The sequence below is a fragment of the Triplophysa rosa genome, linkage group LG3, assembly GCF_024868665.1.
Source record: "Triplophysa rosa linkage group LG3, Trosa_1v2, whole genome shotgun sequence".
Taxonomy (NCBI): domain Eukaryota; kingdom Metazoa; phylum Chordata; class Actinopteri; order Cypriniformes; family Nemacheilidae; genus Triplophysa; species Triplophysa rosa.
Window position 1 is genome coordinate 12,867,364 of NC_079892.1, and position 27,536 is coordinate 12,894,899.

The 27,536-nt window shown below is 35.7% G+C and overlaps 1 protein-coding gene across 1 annotated transcript; it reads right to left on the reverse strand.

Moving 5' to 3' along the window:
- Positions 1–1,253: 1,253 nt before the first annotated feature.
- On the reverse strand, positions 1,254–27,530 carry ptprjb.1 (protein tyrosine phosphatase receptor type Jb, tandem duplicate 1). The gene is made up of 31 exons (XM_057329116.1): positions 27,292–27,530; positions 20,816–20,840; positions 20,582–20,656; positions 20,062–20,136; positions 19,895–19,969; positions 18,434–18,499; positions 18,242–18,316; positions 17,872–17,946; positions 17,275–17,346; positions 16,924–16,989; positions 15,924–15,995; positions 14,720–14,791; positions 13,902–13,976; positions 13,254–13,319; positions 12,924–12,989; positions 9,417–9,482; positions 8,932–8,988; positions 8,729–8,788; positions 8,118–8,375; positions 7,775–8,035; positions 7,574–7,670; positions 7,441–7,491; positions 6,161–6,169; positions 5,866–5,953; positions 5,510–5,600; positions 4,890–4,963; positions 4,666–4,800; positions 3,490–3,606; positions 3,123–3,283; positions 2,907–3,042; positions 1,254–2,708 (listed from the first exon to the last, which is right to left on the reverse strand). Exons 1-31 carry the CDS (start codon positions 27,355–27,357, stop codon positions 2,574–2,576), a joined length of 2,817 nt encoding a protein of 938 aa, XP_057185099.1. The 5' UTR covers positions 27,358–27,530; the 3' UTR covers positions 1,254–2,573.
- Between the last annotated feature and the right edge of the window lie 6 nt (positions 27,531–27,536).

Here is a 27,536-nt window from a genome sequence, read left to right on the forward strand (position 1 = left end):
GTAAATCGACCATTTGTTGATAGCCTGCAGTACCATGGAACATTCTACATACTACACACTTTGATAAAATTCTTCTTATGGCTGCACCAGCTCCAGTGCCAAAATGTAGTTTCGTCCAATGTGTCCCACTTGTTCATGAATGTGGCGCAGAATCAAGTTAGAAATGTGTAAATCTTTAGTCAGTACAATTGGGTGTTTCGCTTCTTCAGGTATCTCTGCGTTACCAAGACAACCACCAACTCTGATGATACCAGACTGAAGTATTGGATTAAGACTGTAAAGAGAACTACCCCGCTTGACTGTTCCACCCTTTTGTAAACTTGTCAATTCATCAGGAAATTTCCACTTGAATAGGAAGAATACAAGTAGTGACAGTAAAGTTTTAAGTAGGGCTGTGCAAAAATATTGATAAAGCAAAGTATCGCTATTTTTTTTTCACAATGTTGTATAGATATTCCAACCTCTTCTATCGATTAGGCCTATGTTTTTTTAATCATGTACATACGGCCACTGTCTAAAAAGCGGTAGTGTGCATGGCGCTCCAGCTTTCAGAGCTTTCGACGTGTGTGCACTTTTAAAAATAAGCCAGGAAGTAATGAATCGGATCAAATAAATTCTGTTTGTAGGCGACTACTTGGCTATTGCGGTGCAATACGCAAAAAAATCCCAGTCACTAACAATGACACTTGCTCATTGATTCACGCATTTAATGGTTGCGCAACCGGCACGTTTAGGCCACGGATGACATTTATTTACATTTATGCATTTGGCAGACGCTTTTATCCAAAGCGACTTAAATTGCATTATACTATTCACTTCTTTCTAAGTATGTGCAATCCCTGGGATTGTACCCATGACCTTGGCGTTGCTAATGCCATGCTCTAAGCACTGCGCTACAAGAAAGCTCACATTCATTGTGACTTCACCGTTGCACGCCCGGAGTGTTTAGAGCACGGATGAAACACACATTGTAATTTCACAGACCGCAAGTTGTATTTTCAGCTCTATTTTTTGCAATATATTGAAATAATAATCTTCAATATCAGCAATATACTGTATCGTGATCCATCTATCGTAATATGTATCGTATCACGAGGCTCTTGCTAATACACAGCTCTAGATTTAAGTTTTATCTTCCTATTAATTCAATAGAATGTTTGGGAATACCAACATGGCGTTGCAGTGGCTTCAATGTTATGTCGTCATGAGCAATCCCGCTTTTTATTAGATCAGTGTTTATTTATTCAGCATGTGTAGATCTTCCAAAAGAACTGAATCAGTTTAATCAACATTTACGCAACCAAGTACTGTATACATATACATGTACACAGTGTTAAATACATGTAAAAAGTTAAATTAATTAAAGTTAATAAAGATAAATATATATATTTATTTATATAAGATAACTACAAACAATACCACAGAACGAACCCATTAAACAGCACAGTTGTACCATTACAGTTATAATTCCTGATGAAAATAGTCATGTAATTCCATGAGCGCTTTTCCACCATCGCGCCGAACGGTTCTAAGCACAGTCTGAAACGGTTACAGTTATGTTTCCACGTGAGCCTGGTTCGACACGGCACGATAACAAACTGTTCTCATCTTAGAATTTTCAGTACGGTTCTATAACCGTGCTGAATCGTGCTAATGAACGCACGGAGAGCCGTTATAGCTCAGTCTCTTGTGTTACCAAGGCATCGCGTGACACGTTTGTGTTTACTTTCTAAAAATTTCTGTTATCAGCCCTGCGGTGGAAAATTAAACCATTTACGTACCGGCTTGCAAGGAACGGCACGGTGTGGAATGATTAAGTAACGAGAACGATTCGGCGCGATGGTGGAAATGTGCTCCATGTAATTTAGCAATGGTCAGCAATTTAGACATAGTTGTCTGGATATCACAACAAAAGCATTACCACTGTAAAAACATACATTTTTATCATATACTTTGAAATGCTAAACTATTAAAGTGCCTTCTAGTAAAAGGAGGAACAAATAACATTAAAAACATGAAAAAATAAAAATATGATATTGGAAAAAAACAATTTTTCAGTCCCAAATTATTGAACAATATTACAAAGCATATTTTTTTACAAGTCCATTTCATTTCATTGAAATTTCCCTCTGACTGAAAGCATATATTTTACATTGATACATCAGGACCAAAAACCATATTGCTACTTAACTATATTGATAAGTAAACTCTGATAAGAAAGAAACATTTTATAAAAACGAATCACAAAGTCCCTTATATCGGCATACAGAATTAAGCTGTCATAGTAAAAACGTAGTAGAAGAAACATACAGGAGTTTGACATTTGTCTTAAATATGATAAATTATACAAATATATTCTTTGGTTAAGTCAAAGTAAAAAAATAAAAATCTCTTATTCAAAATATTACATAATGTTCTGGGTTTTTTTTAAGTTTATCTATATATCTTTTTGTGTGTCATTGTATTGTTTGTATTGAGGAGAAATGTTACTTCTGTGCAGAATCACAGAATTACAACTAAATGTTGTATGTAATATCTATCATGATCACATTTTTATGATCGTATGACCATCTTCAATTTGCATTCTTAACTGGAAAATTTACATAGGTATGAAGGGCTTCTGGGTTCTGATAAATTAAGTCTACATTGGTTCCAGTTCTTGATCGAATCATGTCATTGGCACACTGCTGTAGATAAACATATTGAGCCTGTAGTAGAAAATAGACAAGACACAAGTGTATAAACGTCAGCAGGAAGACCTGACTTAACTGATATTATCTCCAAAAGGAAGCATGTATGATAAGAAATTGATGGGGCCTAAATGAGATCCCTGTGGCACTCCGTATTTTTTATATGACATTTCATAATGTTCATAAACAGGACACTAACAGGATAAGCTCACTTACCTCAGTCTGCACCATGAAAGGCCTGTGCATTCGCATATCATGAACGATTCCATAGACGTCCACCATGCTTTCTCTTTCAATCTGGAAGATCAGGCGGTCGATCGCAATGAAGGTCCCTGTTCTACCTACACCAGCACTGGAGAAGTAGGATGGTTAGCAATGAAAAAAATATTTTTCCACATTTGTTGATTATGTCTATGTTGTATGTCTGCTTACCTGCAATGTACTATAGTTGGAGAGTGACGAGAGTACTGGTCTATGTGTTCTCTCACCACATGTCTGAAGTCATTAAGAAGTTCAGTGCTCTGTGGAACTCCATGATCTGGCCACGCCGTGAAGTGGAATTGCCGTACATTGCGTGTCTCCGCTGTTTTCACCTGTTATTAGTCACATTATATAACACATTATATAAACTGTAAAGTCATAACCTCTCAATATAAAAAAGCATGATAGCACACAATATATACATATATTTTATCCCATGTTATTCTGTATATGCCATTTATCAAACTTGAAAATTGTCTAACTTTTAGTGTTTTTAAATGACTTGTTGAGGCCGCTGAAGAGAAATATACTGCCTCACATTTTTGACGCTAAAGTCTCGTATGGTCCAGCACTCCAGTGGTATCTCTGAGGTAATCGTCACAGAGATGTTATGGTAATGACTAGTCCCAGATGGCCAGTACTTCTCACACTTGACCTACAGAAAATGACAGAAAATGCAATTTAGCATACTCCACCTATAATACACATTGGGCCTCATTCATGAAACATTTGTAAATATGTGAGTAAATTCTGAGTAATTTGCACGTACAACAGACCTTCCCGAAAACTTTCCTCCAGATTCACAAATACTTCGTAAACGTCAGATTTGATAGTAAAATGTGTGTATTGTAATGAATTCCAATCACTTGTAAACAGGGCGTGCATGCAGGCTCATTCAAAATTAGCATAATCCCGCCTATAAATTAAAGATATGTAAATTACGTATCTAGGAATGCCGGAATCCTCTGGTCTTCAATCTCTGGTTTGGCTACATTATATTGCATAATATACTAATAGGCTATATGCTTACCAATAAATTAATCAATTAAACTGTGTCCACCAAAGCGTTTTTAGCCAGCTAAATAATACCTCGTGCTCTTCTGAAAATGATCAGCTGGTGGCGCCTGAGAACGCTTTGGAGGCACTGATTTAGAATATCTGCAACAGTTAGCCTACAAGTATCTTATTTTAAAGAATATTACTTAATATGAAAATGCAGTAACCATTAATTATAACTTCTCCATTGTTGTGTATGATGGTTGGTCACTGTAGTGTTTGTCCCGCCTCTTCTCCGTTGTGATTGGATGGTTGTGTAAAGAAGGACAGTAACGTCTGCGTTTTACTCAAAGTTAAAAAGTAAAAAATTATAAAAGAGAGGGCAAAAGAACTCGTGAAATATCATTATGATACATAGATGCATCAAAATGCAGTGTCATCAGTTTGTCTAAAAGAATACAGAACGTCACGTGCGGATTTACGCACTATTTACACGTGCTATGGAGCAGGTGTACATTTCTTTCGTACCAACTAACATTTTGAAAATACGAACATTTTCATGAATCCGAAAATTCACGTCAAATCGACTTTACGAACGATTTACACAAAAAATCGTTCTGCTCGTGTTTCATGAATGAGGCCCATTGTCACTTAAATCATATTCCCACCACTTGATAGGATTTGATACCACAAATAATGTCCTAAGTCTCGAACTTACTCGTCCCTGCTCTTTGCATTTGGTCAGCATCACTAAGGTGCAGACGTTCTTTTCCCAGATCATTCTCCAGAACTCATTCACTGTTATGGGTAGCGGACCCTGAGCGGCTATAAACTCCTTTCTTGAATTGTAGCCCTGGCCACAAAAAGATTCATGTGAAAAGTAAATAACTTGGATTATGCTGACATGTTGTAATTTTTGAATACAAATGTATTTATACTCACCGGAATATAGTTGGCATTGATGTAGTCTTCAAAGGGGTTGCCACACATAGATAATTTAACTCTTGAAGCATCATCTTAAAAGACAAATATAATGCAAATAGTTATAGAAATATGATACACTCTAAAAAGAAATGGTTCTATTTAGCACTAAAAGTGGTTCTTGGCTTGTAATCATAGGGGAACCACTTTAAGTGCTATATAGAACCCTATTTTGGTGCTTCAGTGGTTCTTCAGAGGTTCTTTGGGATGACTGAGGTGCTAAATAGAACCGCTAAAGAACCATATAGCACCGCTTCCGTATAAAGAACCTGTTCAGCCCCTGTATGGCATCAATATATGGTTCTATATAGCCCTTAAAGTGGTTCCCCTATGATTACGAGCAAATAACCACTTTTAGTGCTATATAGCACTCTTTTTTAGAATGTAGTACTCTATTTAGAATTTGTTTTTTTCAGTCGTATGGCTATATTGTAATATTGGTTCTCCATATTAGAAAATCTGTTAGTTATGTAGTTCTTGTGTACATAATTATTACTTCATGTATTGCTATTGAGATATAGACAAAAGGTCAAACAGTTAAAACAGCAAAAAAGTTAATTGAAAACATTTTGTGTACTTACAAGGTAACACATCATTGTAGCGGTTCTTTGCCTTGTTTTCAATAGCCAGTGCTGAATTTTTGGCCTGAGCAGTTCCGACAGTTTTCAACTCCTGCAATAATACAAATCACACCACTTTTTCACACCTACACATCATAATGTATGAACAAATGTGTATGTGACAGATCACATGTACAGATACATACATTAAAACTGCAATACGTAACTTTATTGGTTAAAAGCAGTTATTGCGCAAGTACATAAAAAATCAGTGTTCAAAACTGTCCCCTTACAAATTCCCCTGATTCACAAGATAAGCTGAATTGCAATCTTATGTTTCAAACAGAGATGGCAACCAAATAGAACTTTCAGCTTACCTCATACTCTTCAGCGAAACCACAGTTGGAGTCTGCATGTTTCCTCCTATAATACTCTTCATAATCTTCCATTCTTAAAGCAGTACTACTGCTTGCCATAAAACAAAGAAAATAAAAGGTAAGGATGTTAGTTCTAAGTGCACACTACAGGACTGAAGGTTATTGCCCTAAACAATTTAGACCGTGTTTAAAGTTTATTTTAGAGAAACAAAGTTTCTAGTTTCTTTCTGTCGTGTTGGTAGGAAAAACGCATGACTAATTTATTGTAGATCAAATGTGGCCAAACATCTGCGACAATTGATTCCTGACAACTGGCGACGTATAGCAATGGTTTTCAAATAGTAGCCTGAATGTATGCACAACATGAGCATTTATTTTAAAAAATAGTTTATTTATTTTTGTGATCTAGAGACCTCATCCTCCTTCATACCCTCTTGTATTTCTGCTTGCTGTTGTTTTTGTAATAATGTAAACATTCCATAGCAGTTTATAATGGTCCTATAGACCATTTCACAAGACGTAAACAACCAGAAGCACTTTCTGTTTCACACCGCACAACCAACAGAAGATTTAGAAATCAAAATGTTAAATGAATATTTGTAAGACTAATTCTAGATGTGAAACTAATAAATCAATGAAACAGGAAATGCATCTGGACCAGTGTTTTTCAAGTCTTGCGAAGTTGTCTACGAGAAGTGCGCTGCAAATTCTTCATCGTGGAGCTTTTCATCGCAGACTAACTTCAAACTTACATTGTCAAATGGGCCTAAAACCTTCAGTCCTGAATTTTGTGCTTTTAAAGATTTTGAACAATATATAAATTACACAGTGCAACTAATTTTTGTTTCGCCCGACCTTTTTATAGTTCTTGTGCAATTCTGTGGTGCTAATTATTGTGGTAATATTTACTTCCACGTAGCATCAATGTTTTAGAGTATATTTAGCTCAAGTACTGTAAATTTTGAGCGTGTATTATTAGTTACGAAATATCGGTATATTGCAAATAAACCAAATTTCTACAAATTAAAAAAAATATTTTCCAATTGTCACTTTCAGAAAATTCTAGAAATTTCTGTAGCTCAGGGAAGGTGGGATGAAGCGATGATGGGTGACTACGTCTGGAACTTGGTTCGTGAGGACAGTATTAGTCATAAATGACAAAAAAAAATCAAATGTACACTTCTTAAGATATGGACGACTCATTTTTAGTAACTGTTATGTTAAACTGTTGTTTTGAGCTCAGTGCCAGTGCCTTGTAATTTCTGCGTACCAGTAATAATACTGAAATGTATAAATGTGTGAAAATATTTTTTAGTATTTTTTTACCGTCGATGGTAAAATGATTATGATTTTTCCTATTCAGTATGTTAAACATCATTATCAACTTATCAAACATCATATCAAATTAAAGCGAAACACTTTAAAAACAAATTGTGTTAAAGACATTAGACATAGTGCGTTGTATTGTGTCACTTACATTTTGCCTCTGGAAGAAAAAGAGAAAATTGAATTAAGTTAGTGTTATCAAAGATTCAACATTGAATGTTTATATTAAATAAGAAGTTACAAAGGTACCTAATGTTATCGATTGGAATATCTGTAGGATATTCTCTGGGTTTTGTTCGCCTGAAGATAAAAAATAACTTTAGTGACCCCTAGAGTTCTCAACCAACATCACATGTTCTGAAATAGTCATAAAACAACTCACCTCCTTGTATAGATGAATAAAATAAGAATGATGATTATGATGAAACAGAACAAACCCAGAGTTATGCCAACAATCATCCCAGTATTGTCAGGACCCTCTATGTGAAAAAATATGGTAAAATAATTAATCATGCACCATGTCATTTATTTAGGAGGAGATATGTCTACAAGTTACCAATCTGCAAGAACCAAAATAATATACCTGTTGTAACTAAGATGCAGATGAGTTCACCTTCTGTATTATTATCTGTTGCAACGGCCCTGATGCAAAATTCGTAAGTGACTCCAGGATTTAGATCAGTGAAACTCAAATATGTGTCAATAACTGTGGAACTGTCACTTCTGTCTTTTTTTGTCCTTTGAACTTTAAAGAAGGATCTGTTTCCAACAGGCTCCTCCCATTTCAGAAACACAGAGGTTGTTTTGATTTTAGATGCTTGGAGATTCCTGATCACTTCTGGCTCTGTGTTTGAAAGAGAAAAGCAATTGATTAATGATCTGTAGGAAAGTAGGAAAAATAAAAGTTGGAAAAGTAAAAAACGTACTGGTACACGTTGAAAAATCAAAAGGATCTCCTTCTGTCAAGTTATCTGCCGCAACAGCGGTGATCTTGAATGTGTACTGGACACCAGGAGTTAGTCCAGTGATTTTATAGAATGTGTCATTGGTTACTTTTACCCCTGTTCCATCACCAGTCCATTGTACTTTAAAGGAAAATCCATCTCCGAGAGGTTTATCCCATTTCAGAAGCACCGATGATGTTGAGATTTCAGATGCTGTGAGATTCCTGATCACATCTGGCCCTGTGTTGAAAAAAAGAGAAGAACCTGAATAATGGTTGATTTATCAACATGCTTTAGTTGTATTAGCTTATTGCCAATTACACATTATTCCTAACCAAGTAATATTTTGAAATTTCCCACAGTGCCCTATGTTGCACACAAACCTGGAATGCGCTTTTTTAGTATGGCCAAATTTATATTTCTTTTACAAGATCATGCAAGTGTACGTCAAGCTTTGTTAGAACACAGGGCTGTCACAATCCTTATTAAGTCACAAAAGAAAAGAAAAGGCCTACAATGATGACAGGACCATAACACATCCATCATTTGTCCCATAGAAGTCTTTATAATTCTCCATGAACAACAACACTCACTTGTAGCTGTTGGTAATGAAGTGCTTGTATCACCAGGGGGCGCTGTGGTCCTTTCAACTGCTATAAAACACAAACAATCAATTCTCATGTCATTTGTATTTTACTGTAAACTCTATAAAACGATATATTTTAAAATGCATCCATAATTGACAGTATTACAGAATTCCTAGCGTATATAATTGTCTATATGCAACAACACTCACTTGTAGCAGTTGAAGAAGTGCTTGTATCGACAGGGGGCGCTGTGGTGGTGTCGAGTGCTATGAAACACAAACACACAATTCTTATCATGTGATTAGAAATACATTTCATTGCTCTTCACAAATGTTCACAAAATGGATCTGCTCGTGCATGAGGTTAAAGCGCGCAGACCATCTACATGTCAACCTGGATTTTTCATCTTTATGTACACAATAATATCTTCTACATTGAAATCCTTTTATTTTTAATATATGGCATGTTTGTGTGCTGTTTGTTAGGCGCATATTATTAACACCTCCTTTAAATAAATGCAAAAATACGACACCATTGACTTTAGACCAGGTTTTAGTTGGTCAATAGCGCAATCATTTTCAGTTGCCTCAAAATAGCAAGAAATGATAACTGCGTCGGTCTGAAACTTGCAAAAAACACTTGCGGCCTGGCGTCGCATTGCGTCGGGTGTATAATAGGGCCCAACAACACTCACTTGTAGCAGTTGATGTTGGTAAAGAAGTGCTTGTATTCACAGGGGGCGCTGTGGTGGTGTCAAGTGCTATGAAACACAAACACAATTCTCATGATGTGATTTAAAATATGTTTCATTATAAACTCTATAAAATAAAGATAAAATAATTCTGTGAATGCAGGGACGGATTATGACTTTGATGTGCCCTGGGCAAGGACGTTTCAAAGGCCCCCTGGCATCACATATTTTACGAGAACAGTGTTGCACCTACGCCCAAATAAACAGGACTTAGGAGCGGTTCGCACAGAACGCATCTTTGCGTCTAAAAACGCATGACACAGCGCTCAGGAATGGTTTGAAAAAGCGCAGCGCAAACCGTGAGGGGCTCGTGGCACTCTTTTGATAACAGATATTGCCATATACCAACTTGCTATTGTAAACAAAAGCTTACAACACTTGTTACACCTTCGGGGTCTTCTGACTGGTCAATTGCTGTTGAACTGACATTGACGAGCTGAGCTGTGTGTAAAAACTGAAATTATTTCAACTTGACAGCGTATTTAAACCATGGCGCCATGTGAGACACTCTGCAAACGGCGCGAGACACACGCTTAATTAAACACGTCTGTCTAGAGCGTGTTTACGTAGAAAAACAATATAAAAGTAGTTCAGCAGAATAGAAAAACGTCTTCTGTTTAAAATGCACAAAAAACAACACAAGTTGGTTTATTCATATTTCGCAGTACTCGACACCTAAAAAAAAGCTTCTGTCCCATCCAAGTCATATTTCGTGGGAATAGGCTTATTCCTTGCATAATTTACATTTCTGCATTAAGGCGACGAGCATTTAACAGTCCATCCATTACAAATTAAACAATATCAATCACCAAAGCATTTAACGTTATCTTAATAAAAAAGTTGTTTTTAACTTTGCTGAGAGGTATCTTTCGTGATTTCCTCAGAGAAAACTCTTCCACAACATCATCCAAATCCAGATGTCTCACAAGACTGCATTCAATGGCCATTAAAGACAGCGAACTGAGATGTCTTTGACACATTTATGTGGTTTTAAACTCATTTTGTTATTTTGCCTTCTACTGTCTTCTACATGTGACTTCTGCACGCTTATAGTACAGTGTTTTTTACTCGCCTCTAGATGTCCCTCTCAACAGCGCGGCAATATTTTTTAAATGATTACCCAGTATTAAAGAATTATTATTAGTACAAGATCGTTTTAATACTAAAATAAAATAAATCTGTGTATACAATTCCTTTATACAATGACATTTCATTCTGAATTATTAGTAAAACCACATTAGTTGTACAAACCCGATTCCAAGTTGGGACACTGTACAAATTGTGAATAAAAAAGGAATGCAATAATTTACGAATCTCATAAACTTATATTTTATTCACAATAGAATATAGATAACATATCACATGTTGAAAGTGAGACATTTTGAAATGTCATGCCAAATATTGGCTCATTTTGGATTTCATGAGAGCTACACATTCCAAAAAAGTTGGGACAGGTAGCAATAAGAGGCCGGAAAAGTTAAATGTACATTATAAGGAACAGCTGGAGGACCAATTTGCAACTTATTAGGTCAATTGGCAACATGATTGGGTATAAAAAGAGCCTCTCAGAGTGGCAGTGTCTCTCAGAAGTCAAGATGGGCAGAGGATCACCAATTCCCCCAATGCTGCGGCGAAAAATAGTGGAGCAATATCAGAAAGGAGTTTCTCAGAGAAAAATTGCAAAGAGTTTGAAGTTATCATCATCTACAGTGCATAATATCATCCAAAGATTCAGAGAATCTGGAACAATCTCTGTGCGTAAGGGTCAAGGCCGGAAAACCATACTGGATGCCCGTGATCTTCGGGCCCTTAGACGGCACTGCATCACATACAGGAATGCTACTGTAATGGAATCACAACATGGGCTCAGGAATACTTCCAGAAAACATTGTCGGTGAACACAATCCACCGTGCCATTCGCCGTTGCCGGCTAAAACTCTATAGGTCAAAAAAGAAGCCATATCTAAACATGATCCAGAAGCGCAGGCGTTTTCTCTGGGCCAAGGCTCATTTAAAATGGACTGTGGCAAAGTGGAAAACTGTTCTGTGGTCAGACGAATCAAAATTTGAAGTTCTTTTTGGAAAACTGGGACGCCATGTCATCCGGACTAAAGAGGACAAGGACAACCCAAGTTGTTATCAGCGCTCAGTTCAGAAGCCTGCATCTCTGATGGTATGGGGTTGCATGAGTGCGTGTGGCATGGGCAGCTTACACATCTGGAAAGGCACCATCAATGCTGAAAGGTATATCCAAGTTCTAGAACAACATATGCTCCCATCCAGACGTCGTCTCTTTCAGGGAAGACCTTGCATTTTCCAACATGACAATGCCAGACCACATACTGCATCAATTACAACATCACGGCTGCGTAGAAGAAGGATCCAGGGTACTGAAATGGCCAGCCTGCAGTCCAGATCTTTCACCCATAGAAAACATTTGGCGCATCATAAAGAGGAAGATGCGACAAAGAAGACCTAAGACAGTCGAGCAACTAGAAGCCTGTATTAGACAAGAATGGGACAACATTCCTATTCCTAAACTTGAGCAACTTGTCTCCTCAGTCCCCAGACGTTTGCAGACTGTTATAAAAAGAAGAGGGGATGCCACACAGTGGTAAACATGGCCTTGTCCCAACTTTTTGAGATGTGTTGATGCCATGAAATTTAAAATCAACTTATTTTTCCCTTAAAATGATACATTCTCTCAGTTTAAACATTTGATATGTCATCTATGTTGTATTCTGAATCAAAACATATTTTAAATTATTGTAACTTTCACACATGAACATTGCCTGATATTAATCAACAACTGGAAACAGTGTCGCCCATACATCTCTGGAACATCAGTTTAAGATCGAATAGACTAGTTAGTTCATCATAATTTAGCACTATATCATCTACAGCTTCCGCAACTATCACACATCACCTTACTCGACGCGCACGCAGACTCTATAATCAATCCTACATTAAAGCAACTTCCAATGTATAATACTATCCACAATAAGCAACCACAAATTCTCCATCTTGTAGCTCGTTGATGTTTGTATAATAATACATATCTTATGATATAACCCGACAGGCGCGCTGTGTCAATGCCAAATGCTTATAATAACATCGATAACCATCAACTCCTCATAGTCAATCCTGATATTTACCGCAAGCTTTTTACGTGCCACGATAACTCTACAATATAAAACCTCTTAATTGATTCCAAAAACAATGCTAATTTCAAAACTACATCTAGATAACAAATATATTCCCTTCTAACACCATATCTCACCTTATTAACACCAAAAATAAAAAACATAAACGCTCACTAGATTACAATCAAAGACCTATCACACCATAAATCCCCATCTCCACTTCTACGAGCTACCTAACTACACATAATTGTTAGTAAAATTATTCGAATTCTAGTAAAATGTAAATCATTTTCTACAGTTAACTCACTTGTAGCTGTTGATGTTGGTAATGAAGTGCTTGTATCGACAGGGGGCGCTGTGGTGGTGCCAAGTGCTATAAAACACAAACACACAATTCTCATGATGTGATTTACAATTTACTATGAACTTAAATAACTTTTTTATTAAAATGCTAATTCAAAAGCTTACATCATTGACAATATTTAACTATTCTGATACCAAAATAAAATAAACATAAGTATATGATTACAATAAATACAATGCAATAACATTTCATTCTGTAAACCTATAACAATAATTGTTAGTAAAATTATTCGAATTCTAGTAAAATGTAAATCATTTTCTACAGTTAACTCACTTGTAGCTGTTGATGTTGGTAATGAAGTGCTTGTATTGACAGGGGGCGCTGTGGTGGTGCCAAGTGCTATAAAACACAAACACACAATTCTCCTAATGTGATTTACCTATTACTATGAACTATATAAAACATATATATTTATTTATATTTATTACACATATAAATACATATTTTTTAAATACAATGACCTGCACACTGAATAACATGTAATACTGTATAACAATAATTCTTAGTAAAATTATTTAAATTCCAATTTTTTTCAGTAGGTGTAAACTGTAAATCATGTCCTTTCATTAAATCAACAACACTCACTTGTAGCAGTTGATGTTAATGAAGAAGCACTTGTATCGATAGGGGGCGCTGTGGTACTTTCAACTGCTAAATTTAAATTTTTTTTAAATAAAATACCATTTTAGTTACTAGAACATGATGTTTTGTGATCATGGTTTGGTTTGAAGCAAACAACTATATCCACAATAAATCACATTAAAGAAGTAGTTCACTTCAAAATTGGGCCCATTGACTTTCCATAGTAGGAATAAAAGTTACCATGGAAAGTAATAATAATTTAATAATAATAAAAAAGGAAACATTTATAATTTTCCAATTAAAGTGTTTATATAATTGTTCATAAACAACAACACTCACTTGTAGCAGTTGATATTGGAGACTCAGTTGAAGAAGCGCTTCTATAGACAGGGGGCGCTGTGGTACTTTCAAATGCTATAAAACAAAATTTTCACATTGCGATTTGAAATACATTTTACAAGGTATATGCATGAGTACATGGGTACTCGGACGCATCAGCGGCAATCGGTCATGAAAACGATGATCGTGTGGGTCTAAAAATAGATTTTAATATAAAATGATTTTTTTATACAAATCTACAAGATGTTCAATTCGTTATCATTTTACAGATAGACGAGCATTTTACCGTCAGACACTGACAGACAGAAATGCGAGAGGGCAGAGAAGATGACGCTTCACCTCACGCTGATATTTCTTTGTAAATGCTGCATTTTCAAAAACATTGATGGTGAATTTTTACTCAATCTTGTCCAAGTTATATCAACATAAATCTTTGTATCAGTGTTGTAATTAAAATCTTTGCATTATTGGCATGACGCACACGCCCCGCCCCCAATTAATTGAGTACTTGTTTTATTAACCTGTCTAGTCCTTAAAATGAAATGTCCGTCCTGACATTTTACTATAAACTATATAAAATATAGGCTATTTTTCCATTCAAATGCTAATAAATTGAGAGCATTTAACAATAATAAAGCACATGTGGACATGCTCAAAAGGACATAAGGACATGTTTACAATTAAAAATGTTTTGAATGTGATTTGAAAAAAGAACAACTATTGCCACAATTTACTGTCCAAAATGTTGCATTAAACTGGCAAGAACATCTGTAATTTTTCTGCCAAAGTGTTTATAATTGATAAACATCAACACTCACTCGTAGCAGTTGATGTTTGAGACTGAGCTGATGTGCTTGTGTTGACAGGGGGCGATGTGGTGGTGTCAAGTGCTATAAAACACAAACACTTCATTCTTATAATGTGATTTTAAATACTTTTTACAGTGAACTATATAAAATTGATTTTCCTTAAAGTGCAAACAAGAATAATAGTATTAAAGAAAATTTTGTGGTAGGAGATGGTTTTAGATACTGAAATAAAATAAACATTTTCAGACTGTTCTATTCTAGGGGTTCTCAACCTTTTTGACTTCAAGGCCCCCCTGTCATGATTTCGCAAAGGAGGACCCAGGTGCAGACAACGGTGGACGGAGACAAAATTCTTTTAAAAATAAACACAAATCAAACACCCAGGATGGGGAGACAAAATGGGAACAGAACTAGCAATACATAAAAACATAAACCAAAAACTTCCCACGTGGAGGACAAAACAAGTGTACAGAATATTAAAAAAAACTATATAAAACTAAGACAGGACTACACTCAGTACACACAAGAAGGCAGGATACATGAAAACTTACTAAGACTTGGAACAGCAGTGAAACAAAACGAATCAGCACAAGACAAGAGACACGAGGTCAATATATAGGGGAATACAAACGAGGGATGATAACACAGGGAGGGTGACAAGCAGGTGACAAGGATCAAAAACTAAGGAGAAGTTAGCGAGGGAACGAGAGGGCGGGGCTAAAAGACGCAACACCGGCGAGAGGGAGAATATGGAAGGCCCACAGGGCCAAAACGTCTCTCTCCACATATAACAAGGGATCCTGCCATGATTCTGCCACAAGATCAAGAAAGCCATGACAAGATGAGGCACAATCACGACACCCCCATTGTATTCAACAATATTCAAAGGCCCCCCTTCCACTCACATAACCTCAACATTTCTACCCAATAAAATATTTTAGAGCTTAATGTTAAATGGAAAAACATGTATTAACTATAAAAAAAGTAAACTAATTTTGTCTCATTTTAAAATATAGGTCATCTTGAGGCCCCCTAAGTTGGAAGTCAGCTGGGGCCCCCTTGTGGGCCCCGGCCCCCCTGTTGAGAACCACTGTTCTAGAAACTAGATACTCAAATATTATCACAATATACAGTACCACATTAACAATAAAGGTAAGATACATACATTTCCCATTAACGTGTTTATAAAATTGTCCATAACATCAACACTCACTTGTAGAAGTTGTTTGAGACTCAGTTGAAGAAGTGCTTGTATTAACAGAGGGCGCTGTGATGGTGTCAAGCTCTATAAAAGACAAAATCAACTCAATTCTCATGATGTGATTTGAAATACGTTTTACTGTGAATATAAAATATATTTTCTATTAAAATGCTTACATGAATAGTACTACTAAGTGGTAGGAGATGGTTTAAAATTAAAAATTGATCTGGATTACAATAAATACTAGGGATGCACCGATCCATATTTTTTAAAGGCCGAGTATGAGTACCGATATTTTTTTCCTAGAACTCGCCGATACCGATGCCTGTACTTTTTCACAACACAGTGAGACTAATAAAAATTAGAATAGCTTCATAATTACAAACAACTCCAACCTAAACACACAATTTTATGTGCTTGTCACAAACTTTCAAAGCAAATTTCACAACAAATTTCAGTCAGTTCTGTCAGTTCTGTCACATGAGGTATCGGCCTTTATTATCGGTGCACTTTTACGAGTACGAGTACATGAGCTTAGTATCGGGCCCAATACCGATACTGGTATCAGTGCATCCCTAATAAATACAATACCCTGCAAAATGACACATTAAAAGAATTGTTATTCTAATCACATTAACTGTATAAATACTTTTTTAAATGCCATCATAGACAGTGAATAACCATTTTAACTGCTAAAACCTGATATTTTGTGCTCAGGGTGTGGTTTGAAGCAAACACACAATATAACACATTAATAATCAACTGAAAAGGAAACATCTATAATTTTCAAGTGTTTATTTATTGGTTCATAAACAACAACCCGGCGCGAGTTCGCGTCTATCTTTGCATTGATTTAGTATGTTATTTACACACGCAAATCGCTTAATTCGTGTTTGGTGTGAACGCAGAATTAGATGAATACATTTACAGTTCATCCACGGGTCACATGCAATAATTAAGAGTATTAAAAAATTCTTAGTGTTTATAATTGTCCATAAGCAACAACACTCACTTGTGGCTGTTGATGTTGGTAATGAAGTGCTTGTATCGACAGGGGGCGCTGTGGTGGTGTCAAGTGCTAAAAAACACAAACACACAATTCTCATGATGTGATTTACATTTTACTATGAACTTAAATCATTTTTTATTAAAATGCTAAATAAAAGCTTACATCATTGACAATATTTAACTATTCTGATACCAAAATAAAATAAACATAAGTGGATGATTACAATGAATACAATGACCTGCACACGCAATATACTGTAATTTCATACAGTATAACAATAATTGTTAGTAAAATTACATTAGCTGTAAGATGTAAAAATATTTTTTTTACAGTTAAAACAACAACAACACTCACTTGTAGCAGTTGATGTTTGAGACTGAGCTGACGTGCTTGTCTTGAAAGGGGGCGCTGTGGTACTTTCAACTGCTATAAAACACAAACACACAATTCTAATGATGTGATTTGAAATACATTTTACTGTGAACTATATAAAATGTATTTTTTCTTAAAATGCTAACAAGAATAATAGTTTTAAATAAAATGTTATGGTAGGAGATAGTTTTAGATTAACATTGTCACTTTTTTACTTACTTACACTACAATTTCATAATGTTAAAATCTCCTTTTATGGTCTATTCTATTTTTATTGACTATTACTGACTTGTCATTTACTATAATTATTCAGTTTGATTGTTCTTTCCTAATTTGCCTTTTATTGTATATTCTATATTTTTTCATATTTTTATTGTTCAGTACGTTTCCTTGGCCGTGAGCAAATAAAGTAAAATGTTTATTGTACCTACATATGACAATAAAGAACTTGAAATAAAAGAAACATTTCCAGGCATGTTCAGAAGGACATATCATGTTCATGATTACAATAAACACAACATTCTGCACACAATGGCTATTTAAGTGTGTATATTATTGTTCATAAACAACAACACTCACTTGTAGCAGTTGATGTTGGAGACTCAGTTGAAGAAGTGCTTGTATTGACAGGGGGCGCTGTGGTACTTTCAACTGCTGTAAAACACAAACACACAATTCTCCTGATGTGATTTGCCTTTTACGAAGAACTATATAAAACAATTTTTTCTTATTAAAATGTAAATTCAAAAGCTAACATAATTAACAATATTTAACAATTCTTATACCTAAATAAAATAAACATAAGTATGTTATTACAATGACTACATTGACCTGCACACTGAATTACATTGCATACTGCAAAACAATAATTGTTAATAAAATTATATTAGCTGTAAGCTCAAAAAATTTCATTTTATACAGTTAAAACAACAACAACAACTACACTCACTTGTAGCAGTTGATGTTTGAGACTCAGCTAAAGAAGCGCTTGTAGTGACAGGGGTCGCTGTGGTGGTGTCAAGTGCTATAAAACACAATTCTATTAATTTTACTGTGAAATCTATAAATCAATTTTTTTTATTCAAATGTTCCAAATTCGAATTCCTCATGTTTATAATTGTCCATAAGCAGCAACACTCACTTGTAGCTGTAGATGTTGGTAAAAAAGTGCTTGTGTTGACAGGGGGCGCTGTGGTAATTTCAACTGCTATAAAACCAAACACACATGATGTGATTTCCATTTTACTGTAATCTCTATGAAACTCTCTTTAAAATGCTAACATAATTGACAGTATTAAAGAATTCCTAGCTGTAGAAGATTGTGTTTGATATGGACAAAAATAACACTTGTGGACATGCTGTAAAGGACATCTACATGATTACAATGTTTACAATACAATCAAATATTAAATCAAATATTAAATATTACCGGAATTTTAAATAAAATCACATTAACTGTATAAATACATCTTTGAAATGTCATAATAGACAGTGCATAACTATTAGGGGTGTAACTGTCACGAGCTGTCATGGGGAAAATTCCAAATGAAGTCATCATTCCTATGCCCTACTCCCTTCGAAGGGCAGAGCTCTTGTAGTTTAGACTTTGGAGTGAGCAGGGCATTTGTGTGCCATTATGTAGACGTTTGGAATACACTTGGCAAAGGAAGCGACGTAATTTCCTCATATATTTTTATTTAAACGCTCACATAAGTCACAGTATTAAAGACTTTTTAGTAGTAGAAGACTGTTTTAAATACTAAAATAAGATAAATCTGCGTGTATAATGCCCTTTATACAATGACTTTATTTTAGACTAAATTACAAGAATTATTAGTAAAATCACAATTGCTGTAAACTGTGTAACTATTAGCAACTATAAGCACAATATACAGTACCACATTAACAATTGTCATGGTCCTGTCCTCCTTGTCTTGAAATTTCTAGTTTTGTGGACAGGGTCATGACAGTACCATGTCTTGTGTGTGTTATGTCTTGTGTGGAGACATGTGGCGGTTTGTTATGACATTACGCCATGTGTCTTCTTGTCTCGTGCTTTGGCTCCGCCCCCTTGTTTCCCCGTCATTGTCCCATTAGTATTTCATTCCCCTCACCTGCCCTGTGTAATCTTCCGGTTAGTGTTTCATTCCCCTCACCTGCCCCATGTAATCTTCCTGTTAGTGTTTGATTCTCCTCACCTGCCCCTTGTTAACTTTCCTCGTTAGTATTCCCTATTCGTAGCCCCAGTTTCTCTTTGTCCCTTGTCGGTTCGTTCTCCGGACCTTGTTCGTGTTTAGTCCCTGTCCACAATATCTTGTTCCTGCCTTGCCTTGCCCTGCCTCATCCCTGCCTCGTCCCTGCCTTGTCTCTTATAGTGAGTTTTGTTTGTTTTTGCTTTAGTTCTTGTTTTGCCCCCAGTGGGAAGTTTTTGTTTGCCTTTTTGAGAAGTCTTTTTGTTATTGTGTTTGTTCCCCCATCATGGGTTTTTGGTTTAAAAACCCGGTTCTGTCCGCAAACCGTGACAAACAATAAACTGAGAAGGACACATCTATAATTTTCCTATGAAAGTATTAATATAATCGTCAATAAACACAACACTCACTTGTAGCAGTTGATGTTGGAGACTCAGTTGATGAAGTGCTTGTGTCGACAGGGGGCGCTGTGGTACTTTCAACTGCTATAAAACACAAACGCACAATTCTCATGATGTGATTTGGAATACATTTCACTAAAATCTAAGATATATAATTGTTCATAAACAACACTCACTTGTAGTAGTTGATGTTTGAGACTCAGTTGATGAAGTGCTTGTAGTTACAGGGGGCGCTGTGGTGGTGTCATGTGCTATAAAACATAATTTTCACATTGTGATTTGAAATACAGTTTACTGTGAACTATATAAATATATTTTTTCTTTTAAATGTTAACACAATCGAGACTTTTTGACAGTTCTTAAAGGTGTGAGGCAACTACCCTTAGCAACATAAACAAAACATTTTGTTGCTGTTTACAGTCGATGAGGGACTATTTTTTCAGTGGAAGGGAAATTTTAAGATTTTATTTGACTTCATTAAGGTCACATTGATATATATATTTGGCATCAATATTTGTATTATGTGGTAACCGTTTAATAAAAGAAATAAAGTGCGAGGCTATCTCATGTTGTATCGTGTACCGCGTCGTGCCTGCAACCCCTTCAGCCTTGATTTATTCTCGATAAAGCGCAGCCTCAAGTACCTTATTGCTTACATAAAAGTGTTTATAATCATTTATAAACAACAATACTCACTTGTAGCAGTTGATGTTGGAGTCTCAGTTGAAGAAGTGCTTGTATCGACAGGGGGCGCTGTGTTACTTTCAACTGCTATAAAACACAAACACTCAATTCTCATGATGTGATTTGATATACATTTTACTGTGAACTATCTAAAATATATTCTTTTAAAAAATTTATTATGCTTAAACATAATTGACAGTTCTTATTAGTAAGAGGTGGTGTCTGAGATGAAAGGAAAGCACTCACTTGTTGAGTTCTCTGCATTTAGAACCTGTAGGGAAGATAGGTTATATTATATTTATGTAACAGAGAAAGAAAGCATCTACATTTAAGATAATTCACCATCGTTATCTGGTGTTGGGTGGATTATATGAGTGTTACTGTTAAATGTTGGTGTTTGTTGGGGGTAGAATTCACAGATGGACAATGAATGTGCTAAACCTAAAATACTCCTTCCTAACCACACAAAATAACACCTTTATAAAAAACATTAAACTGTCTGCATAGCACAGCAAGACTTGACGCAAACAAGATTTTGTAAAGACCTGATACCTGACTTTTTCAAGTATTACAAATTACTCTGAACAGCTATTCTGAAAGGTTTAGGAAGATTTACTGTACAGGTGCTGGTCATATAATTAGAATATCATCAAAAAGTTGATTTATTTCACTAATTCCATTCAAAAAGTGAAACTTGTATATTATATTCATTCATTACACACAGACTGATATATTTCAAATGTTTATTTCTTTTAATTTGATGATTATAACTGACAACTAATGAAAATCCCAAATTCAGTATCTCAGAAAATTAGAATATTACTTAAGACCAATATAAAGAAAGGATTTTTAGAAATCTTGGCCAACTGAAAAGTATGACCATGAAAAGTATGAGCATGTACAGCACTCAATACTTAGTTGGGGCTCCTTTTGCCTGAATTACTGCAGCAATGCAGCGTGGCATGGAGTGGATCAGTCTGTGACACTGCTCAGGTGTTATGAGAGCCCAGGTTGCTCTGATAGTGGCCTTCAGCTCTTCTGCATTGTTGGGTCTGGCATATCGCATCTTCCTCTTCACAATACCCCATAGATTTTCTATGGGGTTAAGGTCAGGCGAGTTTGCTGGCCAATTAAGAACAGGGATACCATGGTCCTTAAACCAGGTACTGGTAGCTTTGGCACTGTGTGCAGGTGCCAAGTCCTGTTGGAAAATGAAATCTGCATCTCCATAAAGTTGGTCCCTCCCTTTCGAAGCACTACGACAACTGATACTGGACAATGATATCGTTATGTTTTTGCTTCTTTGCTGAAGGAGATATCGTATTTACGAAATGCGCTCTGTAGAGCAGTTTGTTCGTTTGGGGCTACTGTAGAAACTACATGTCGAATTCCACGCAAGGGGAGCTGCGGTGTATGTAGATAGAAATAGCTCATTCTAAGGTCATTTATACAACTTTGTCTTTATACACCTCTGAAGACATAAGGTATATTAAACTGCATTTCTGTCAATAGATCCTACAAAAAATACACACTGGACCTTTAAGACACAGACTAAGCACATGATGCTCTAGATGTCTCTAAAAATTATCCATTCTTATGTTTTCTATTCAACTTAACAGGGTCACAGGAAAAGATGGATCTCAGCATCTTAGGCATAAAGTGGAACTGATGACTTGTAAAACCTATCCCAACAAGGCCTTCATGGTTGTCTTCAGGTACAACTGCAGATTTTCTTATCAGAACAACAATGAACGTTTACACACAACAGCAGAAAATTGTAACATACAAAACACTGTAAATCAGAATACAACAAAGAACCTCTGGTTGATGTAGCAAATGCACTTTTATGATAAAACCGGCTAAGGACATTAAGGGGAAGTGTTGCATACAATGAACACCTCACTGCATAAAAAGAGAAGGGAAACGAGTGATACTTTTAAGAAAGGCTTTTGAACACAAACAGACTAAAAATGCTCTAAAAATCCCAGGTGAAACATTAATACCAATGAGTAAAGACAAACCCACAACTTCCTCATAATGAACAGAGAGATATTCAAACTCCACACAGTCAAAGTAGGCTATTTAAGTTAAATAAAATATTTACTATACTGTTAAATATAAAACTATCTGATCTAATCACACAGCCTCTCTTTTTTACGAAGCCCACATGATGTCATCAAAAACATTTTCGCTTAAAAGTTTATTCATTGTTATATTGCACCGGGCAATGTTGGCGTCATGGACTCAAACCTTGAAGCACAGATAAATAAACATGATAAGAAAAAGCTAATTATGATTTATTGACTATTTATTATTACTATGAAAACAAATGAACAGAAATTGTATGCCAAATATGAGTCACCTTAACTGTTCCCATCATATGGCCTCAGCAAAGTTTTGGAATTTAAAGGTCAGGAAGAACTGCACCCAAAGCCCACAGTAACCATTTCCCATCATTTCCCTCTCCAGGGACATGTCGTCACTCTCTCACCCTTCACAATGCAGTTACTTTACGCCACCCTGCCCTACCTTCAGCTAAGGAAACAGTTTACCGTGGTTCTTCGTCCCCTTTAAGAAAATGAAGTGAAATAAAGCCTGCTTATTGTCGCATAACATCATTCAGCATTATACTAAAAAAACTGAAATCTTATCTAAATATAAACTATATGATTGCATACTAAAAATGTATTTATTTTAATAACATTATGTAGCTATTGGTATGCAACGTTGGTAACATACAGAGTCCAGCTTGATTACGTAATTCACAGTGCTTAAAGAGAGAGTTCACCCAAAAATAAAAAAAACATCTGTCATCACTTAGTCATTCTCATTTCATTTAAAACCTTTATGTGACTCTTTCTTCTGTGGAGCACAAAAGATGATATTTTGAGAAATGGGTTTTGTGTTCATTGGGTTTTGTGTTCATTTAATGGAAGTCAATGGAGTCAATGTTGTTTGGTTACCAACATTCTTCAAAATATATTCTTTTGTGTTTTGCAGAAGAAACAAAGTCATACAGGTTTGGAATGACATGAAGGAGAGTAAATGTTGAAGGAAGTTTTCAGACAGATACGGCCACAGTGGCTCCCCAGAGACAGCAGCTGCAATGGCTTTTTGCTCCTCCATGGTTTCCAGCTCAGTCCTGACATCTGGCTTCACCTGGTGGCTTTCTGCTCCGCCTTGGCCTCCTCCTCCTCCCTGGTCTCCTACTCCACCTGCGCCCCTGTGGTGGTTACCTGCTCTACTGGCACCACATCCACAATTTCCACTATGAATTCAGACCACTAAAAATGGATGTCCTCTCAAATAGTGAACTATATTAGGTCATGGAGGCTATTTTGGACACAGCCCTTAGTTGTAGTCCTGTGGCCCTGCCTTCTTTGTGTTCAGCTGTGTCTAGTTACCCCAGATTAGTCTATCTATACTTAAACCTCTGTGTTTCTTGCGTTCATGGTACAGTATTGTTTTATGTCATGGATGTTTCTTTGTTCCCGTTACCCCTGTTTTGGATTCATTTAAGAAATATTTTTGCATTTGGGTCCTGTTTCCTCACCTCAGTTGTGACATATAACAACAACAAATTTGACACAAATTTTTAAGTCTATCTTTAAAAGTTTTTCTTGTTACATTGCAAATTTGCAACGATTTTATTATTATTTCTTGATTTACTTGTGTGTTGGTTTAATAATTCAACTAACCACTCGTCAGTTTTAAAAGTACTTGCTTATCACCTACATTAATAAAATCAATACATCAGAATTATGGGGACAAATTTTGACATCTTTTCTGTTCAGTTAATTTGTAAACACGTTGAATGTCCAAAACTTATTTCCAATTCATATTAACACATGTTAATACAATTAGTAAATCTGCCATCGATTACTAATCATTATTCCAATGTCCACATGTGACCAAACATTAACCACAGACTGCATTCCATTGAAACTATGCCACTTTGAAGGACAAAAAGAGATTCTTTGGTCATGTAGTAGCTGTTGCAGTTTACGAATCAGTACAGTACATTTTGAACACAATTTCATGATTTCTCTATTCATTAAATGTTTGATCACAAGTAGTACAGCTCAGGTTAACATAAACATTAAGAAACATATATATATTGTACTGTTATTGTATGTTTAAACACGGTTTCTTCCAGTGTAAAAATATAGGCTATGTGTCTATACAAAACGCTCTGATTTGTGTGCATGAGTTGGTTGATCGGAAATGTACGCACATATAAAAACTGGGAATGGAATATGATCTGTTGATTGGAAAACTGTTTTGAAAGACAAACAGACACATTTGCATGTTATCTAAATGCTACTTTATAACCACAGGCACATGCGTTTATAATGTCTTCACCCATCAAACATGCAAAGCAAGCATGCAAATTTGTCTTGTACATGTATCACTCCAAACATACAAAGGATTGCTGAATTAGACTATAATAAAATAATATCCCGAGCAGCCATGGAAAATTACCATTTTTAGACATGAAAGCAACAACTGTATCAAACAAAATGACAAACCTCTGTTGAAACACAATGCAGAGTGCTCTGTGCATTTGCTATTATTGGATAAACTCTTACAAGTAAAAGTTATTCACAGTGATGCCATAGAAGAACTACTTTTGTTTTCTCAAAGAACCATTTAGATAGTCCAAAGAGCCTTTTCCACTACAAAGAAACTTTTGTGCAACAAAATGGTTCTATGGAAGTTAAAAGTCCCTTCTTCTCTTCTTCCACTGCATCATTTAACACCTTTATGTGTAAAAGTGTCACTTTAAAACGTCCTCATTTCGCACATTTCCTTCCTTAATGTTGTAAAAAGAATTAGGCAATGACGACCCTTTTAGTCCGATCTAATGAGGCGAATTAAAAATCTGGCGTTGGTGTGACAGAATTCTCTTCAGAGATCTGTAGGATCATGAAATTCCTCTAGATTGACACTGTTGCAACCATTTTGAGCTAAACCTATTGACCAGTATAAGACATAAGACAACTTCCTGTGGGGTGATTGAAAGCGGTGGCTGAAGTGTTTGAGTGGTGAGAATAACAGGAAAAGAATGATGTACGTAAACTTCTTCAGGGTTGACTTTCCAACATCGTGCGTGCATCGAGTCTCGGGCTCCGCTTCAGCTGAGCTACACCTTTACAAACAGCATTTCATTTCCTATTTCCTATTTCTGCACTTCAGGAAATTCAGTTTTACATCATCAGTTTTAAACTCAGGTCCTTGAATACATCTACAGGATATTTAAGACTCTTTTAAAGGTGTATAGGGCAGTTGAAGAATGTCAAACAGTGCTTCAAGAAATCTCAGGACAGAAAGCTAAACAAAATATTGTCTATGACACACTGATACACTGGCCAAGGGCCTAAATCATCTTTCAGCCGTCATAATAAACAATTATTGACCTACATTTGTTAGTACACAAAACTGGAAAATTGACATACATGCTCAAATTCAAGTGCAACTACATGTTTGTCATTTAATTTTATGGCATGTACAATTGTGTTATGTTGTAATACTGTTTACAACTATGAGGATATATGCAAGTTCTCTTAAATAATTACATCAAGGGGTATATCAAAAGAATCCTATCTATGAGTTATATAGTGGACAAAGAACACGGGACAATTACATGCGGTTGTTACTCGACCTGTCCAAAGATTTTGCTACGTAAATATATTTGTTAGTGAATCAGTAAGTTACCTTATCTTCAAGATATAAATGAAGATAAGGATTCAGAGGGATGTAACTGGATGATCTTGTTGTGATACCGTACAGTATGTGACAACAAAGCACTGTAGCGTATTTCGCAAATAAAGCGGCGTCACATTAAGCAAAATTCTGCAGAGAAATGCCAGTGAAGCATGATATGCAAATAAGGCCAGTTTATAATAAAACATCACACGATTCAACTAGGACTTTTATGAGAACTTAAAATAGTGCTTTGTCCTACGTCAGCGTATGACTCAAAATAAATGTTAATCCAGTTATGTTAAAACAAACAAACAAACAAACAAAATGATTTGGATTAATAATGTCGAGTGGATTGATTTTGGATTGTTCACTGCTTCAGTGTTTCTCAGAAAATGTATAGAACTACATAGAACTTCACTCATGTTTAACAAATAATGTGTCCAACTTGTCTGTCTTTTTTTTGTGAATATACAGTAAAAATGATAACATGCAGTTTTCACAAAGATTTTCGCCCTCTCCAATAAACTTATTTATTTAATAAATTTACTTTTTATGAATGTTAATCCCAATAAATTCAGCAATCTACAGAAATGTATATTTCAGATCGTATCATGTCCACTCAGGCATCCTAATAGAGAGTAGTTCGTCACATTAACAGTATTAACTTAGCAAAGTGTCCAATTGTTGTATTAATTTATTAAATCAATTCCTTATTGTATGTAGTCTGTATTAAGAAAAATATACAAATATATTTTCTTTATGTAGGCTAATTTACTTCATGCAGTGTTGTTTAAATGTCCAAACGCTTTTGAAACGGCTTTAAACAACTGATTGAAGCACGTTTAAAAATATAGAAATGAGAAAGCAACAATTAACCGTTACGGTCTTGCGCTGGGAACAAAAAGGTAGACAATACAAAACACAAGGATGCCCAGGTCGAGGGATGCTTTCAGTAACATCAGTACAGCAACAAGTGCGCTTGTCATCAAACTCCACATTATACAAAGTAGACTTACCTGAAGAATGACACAAAACAGAAGCGCCGTGCCTTTACATGCTGTTATCAAAGCAAGACATCCCATTTTATTCTTATTTTAGTCCCGACCAGCGATGCTCATATCATGTTGTCATAGGTTTCAGCGCAACTTTTCACAACGATAAATATCGCTTTAAACTCGTTAAACTTGACGGTTTCAGTGATGTCCAAGCAGTTGGATCTCGTTTACTGTCACGGGTGTTAAATGTGGTGTTGTTAATGTGA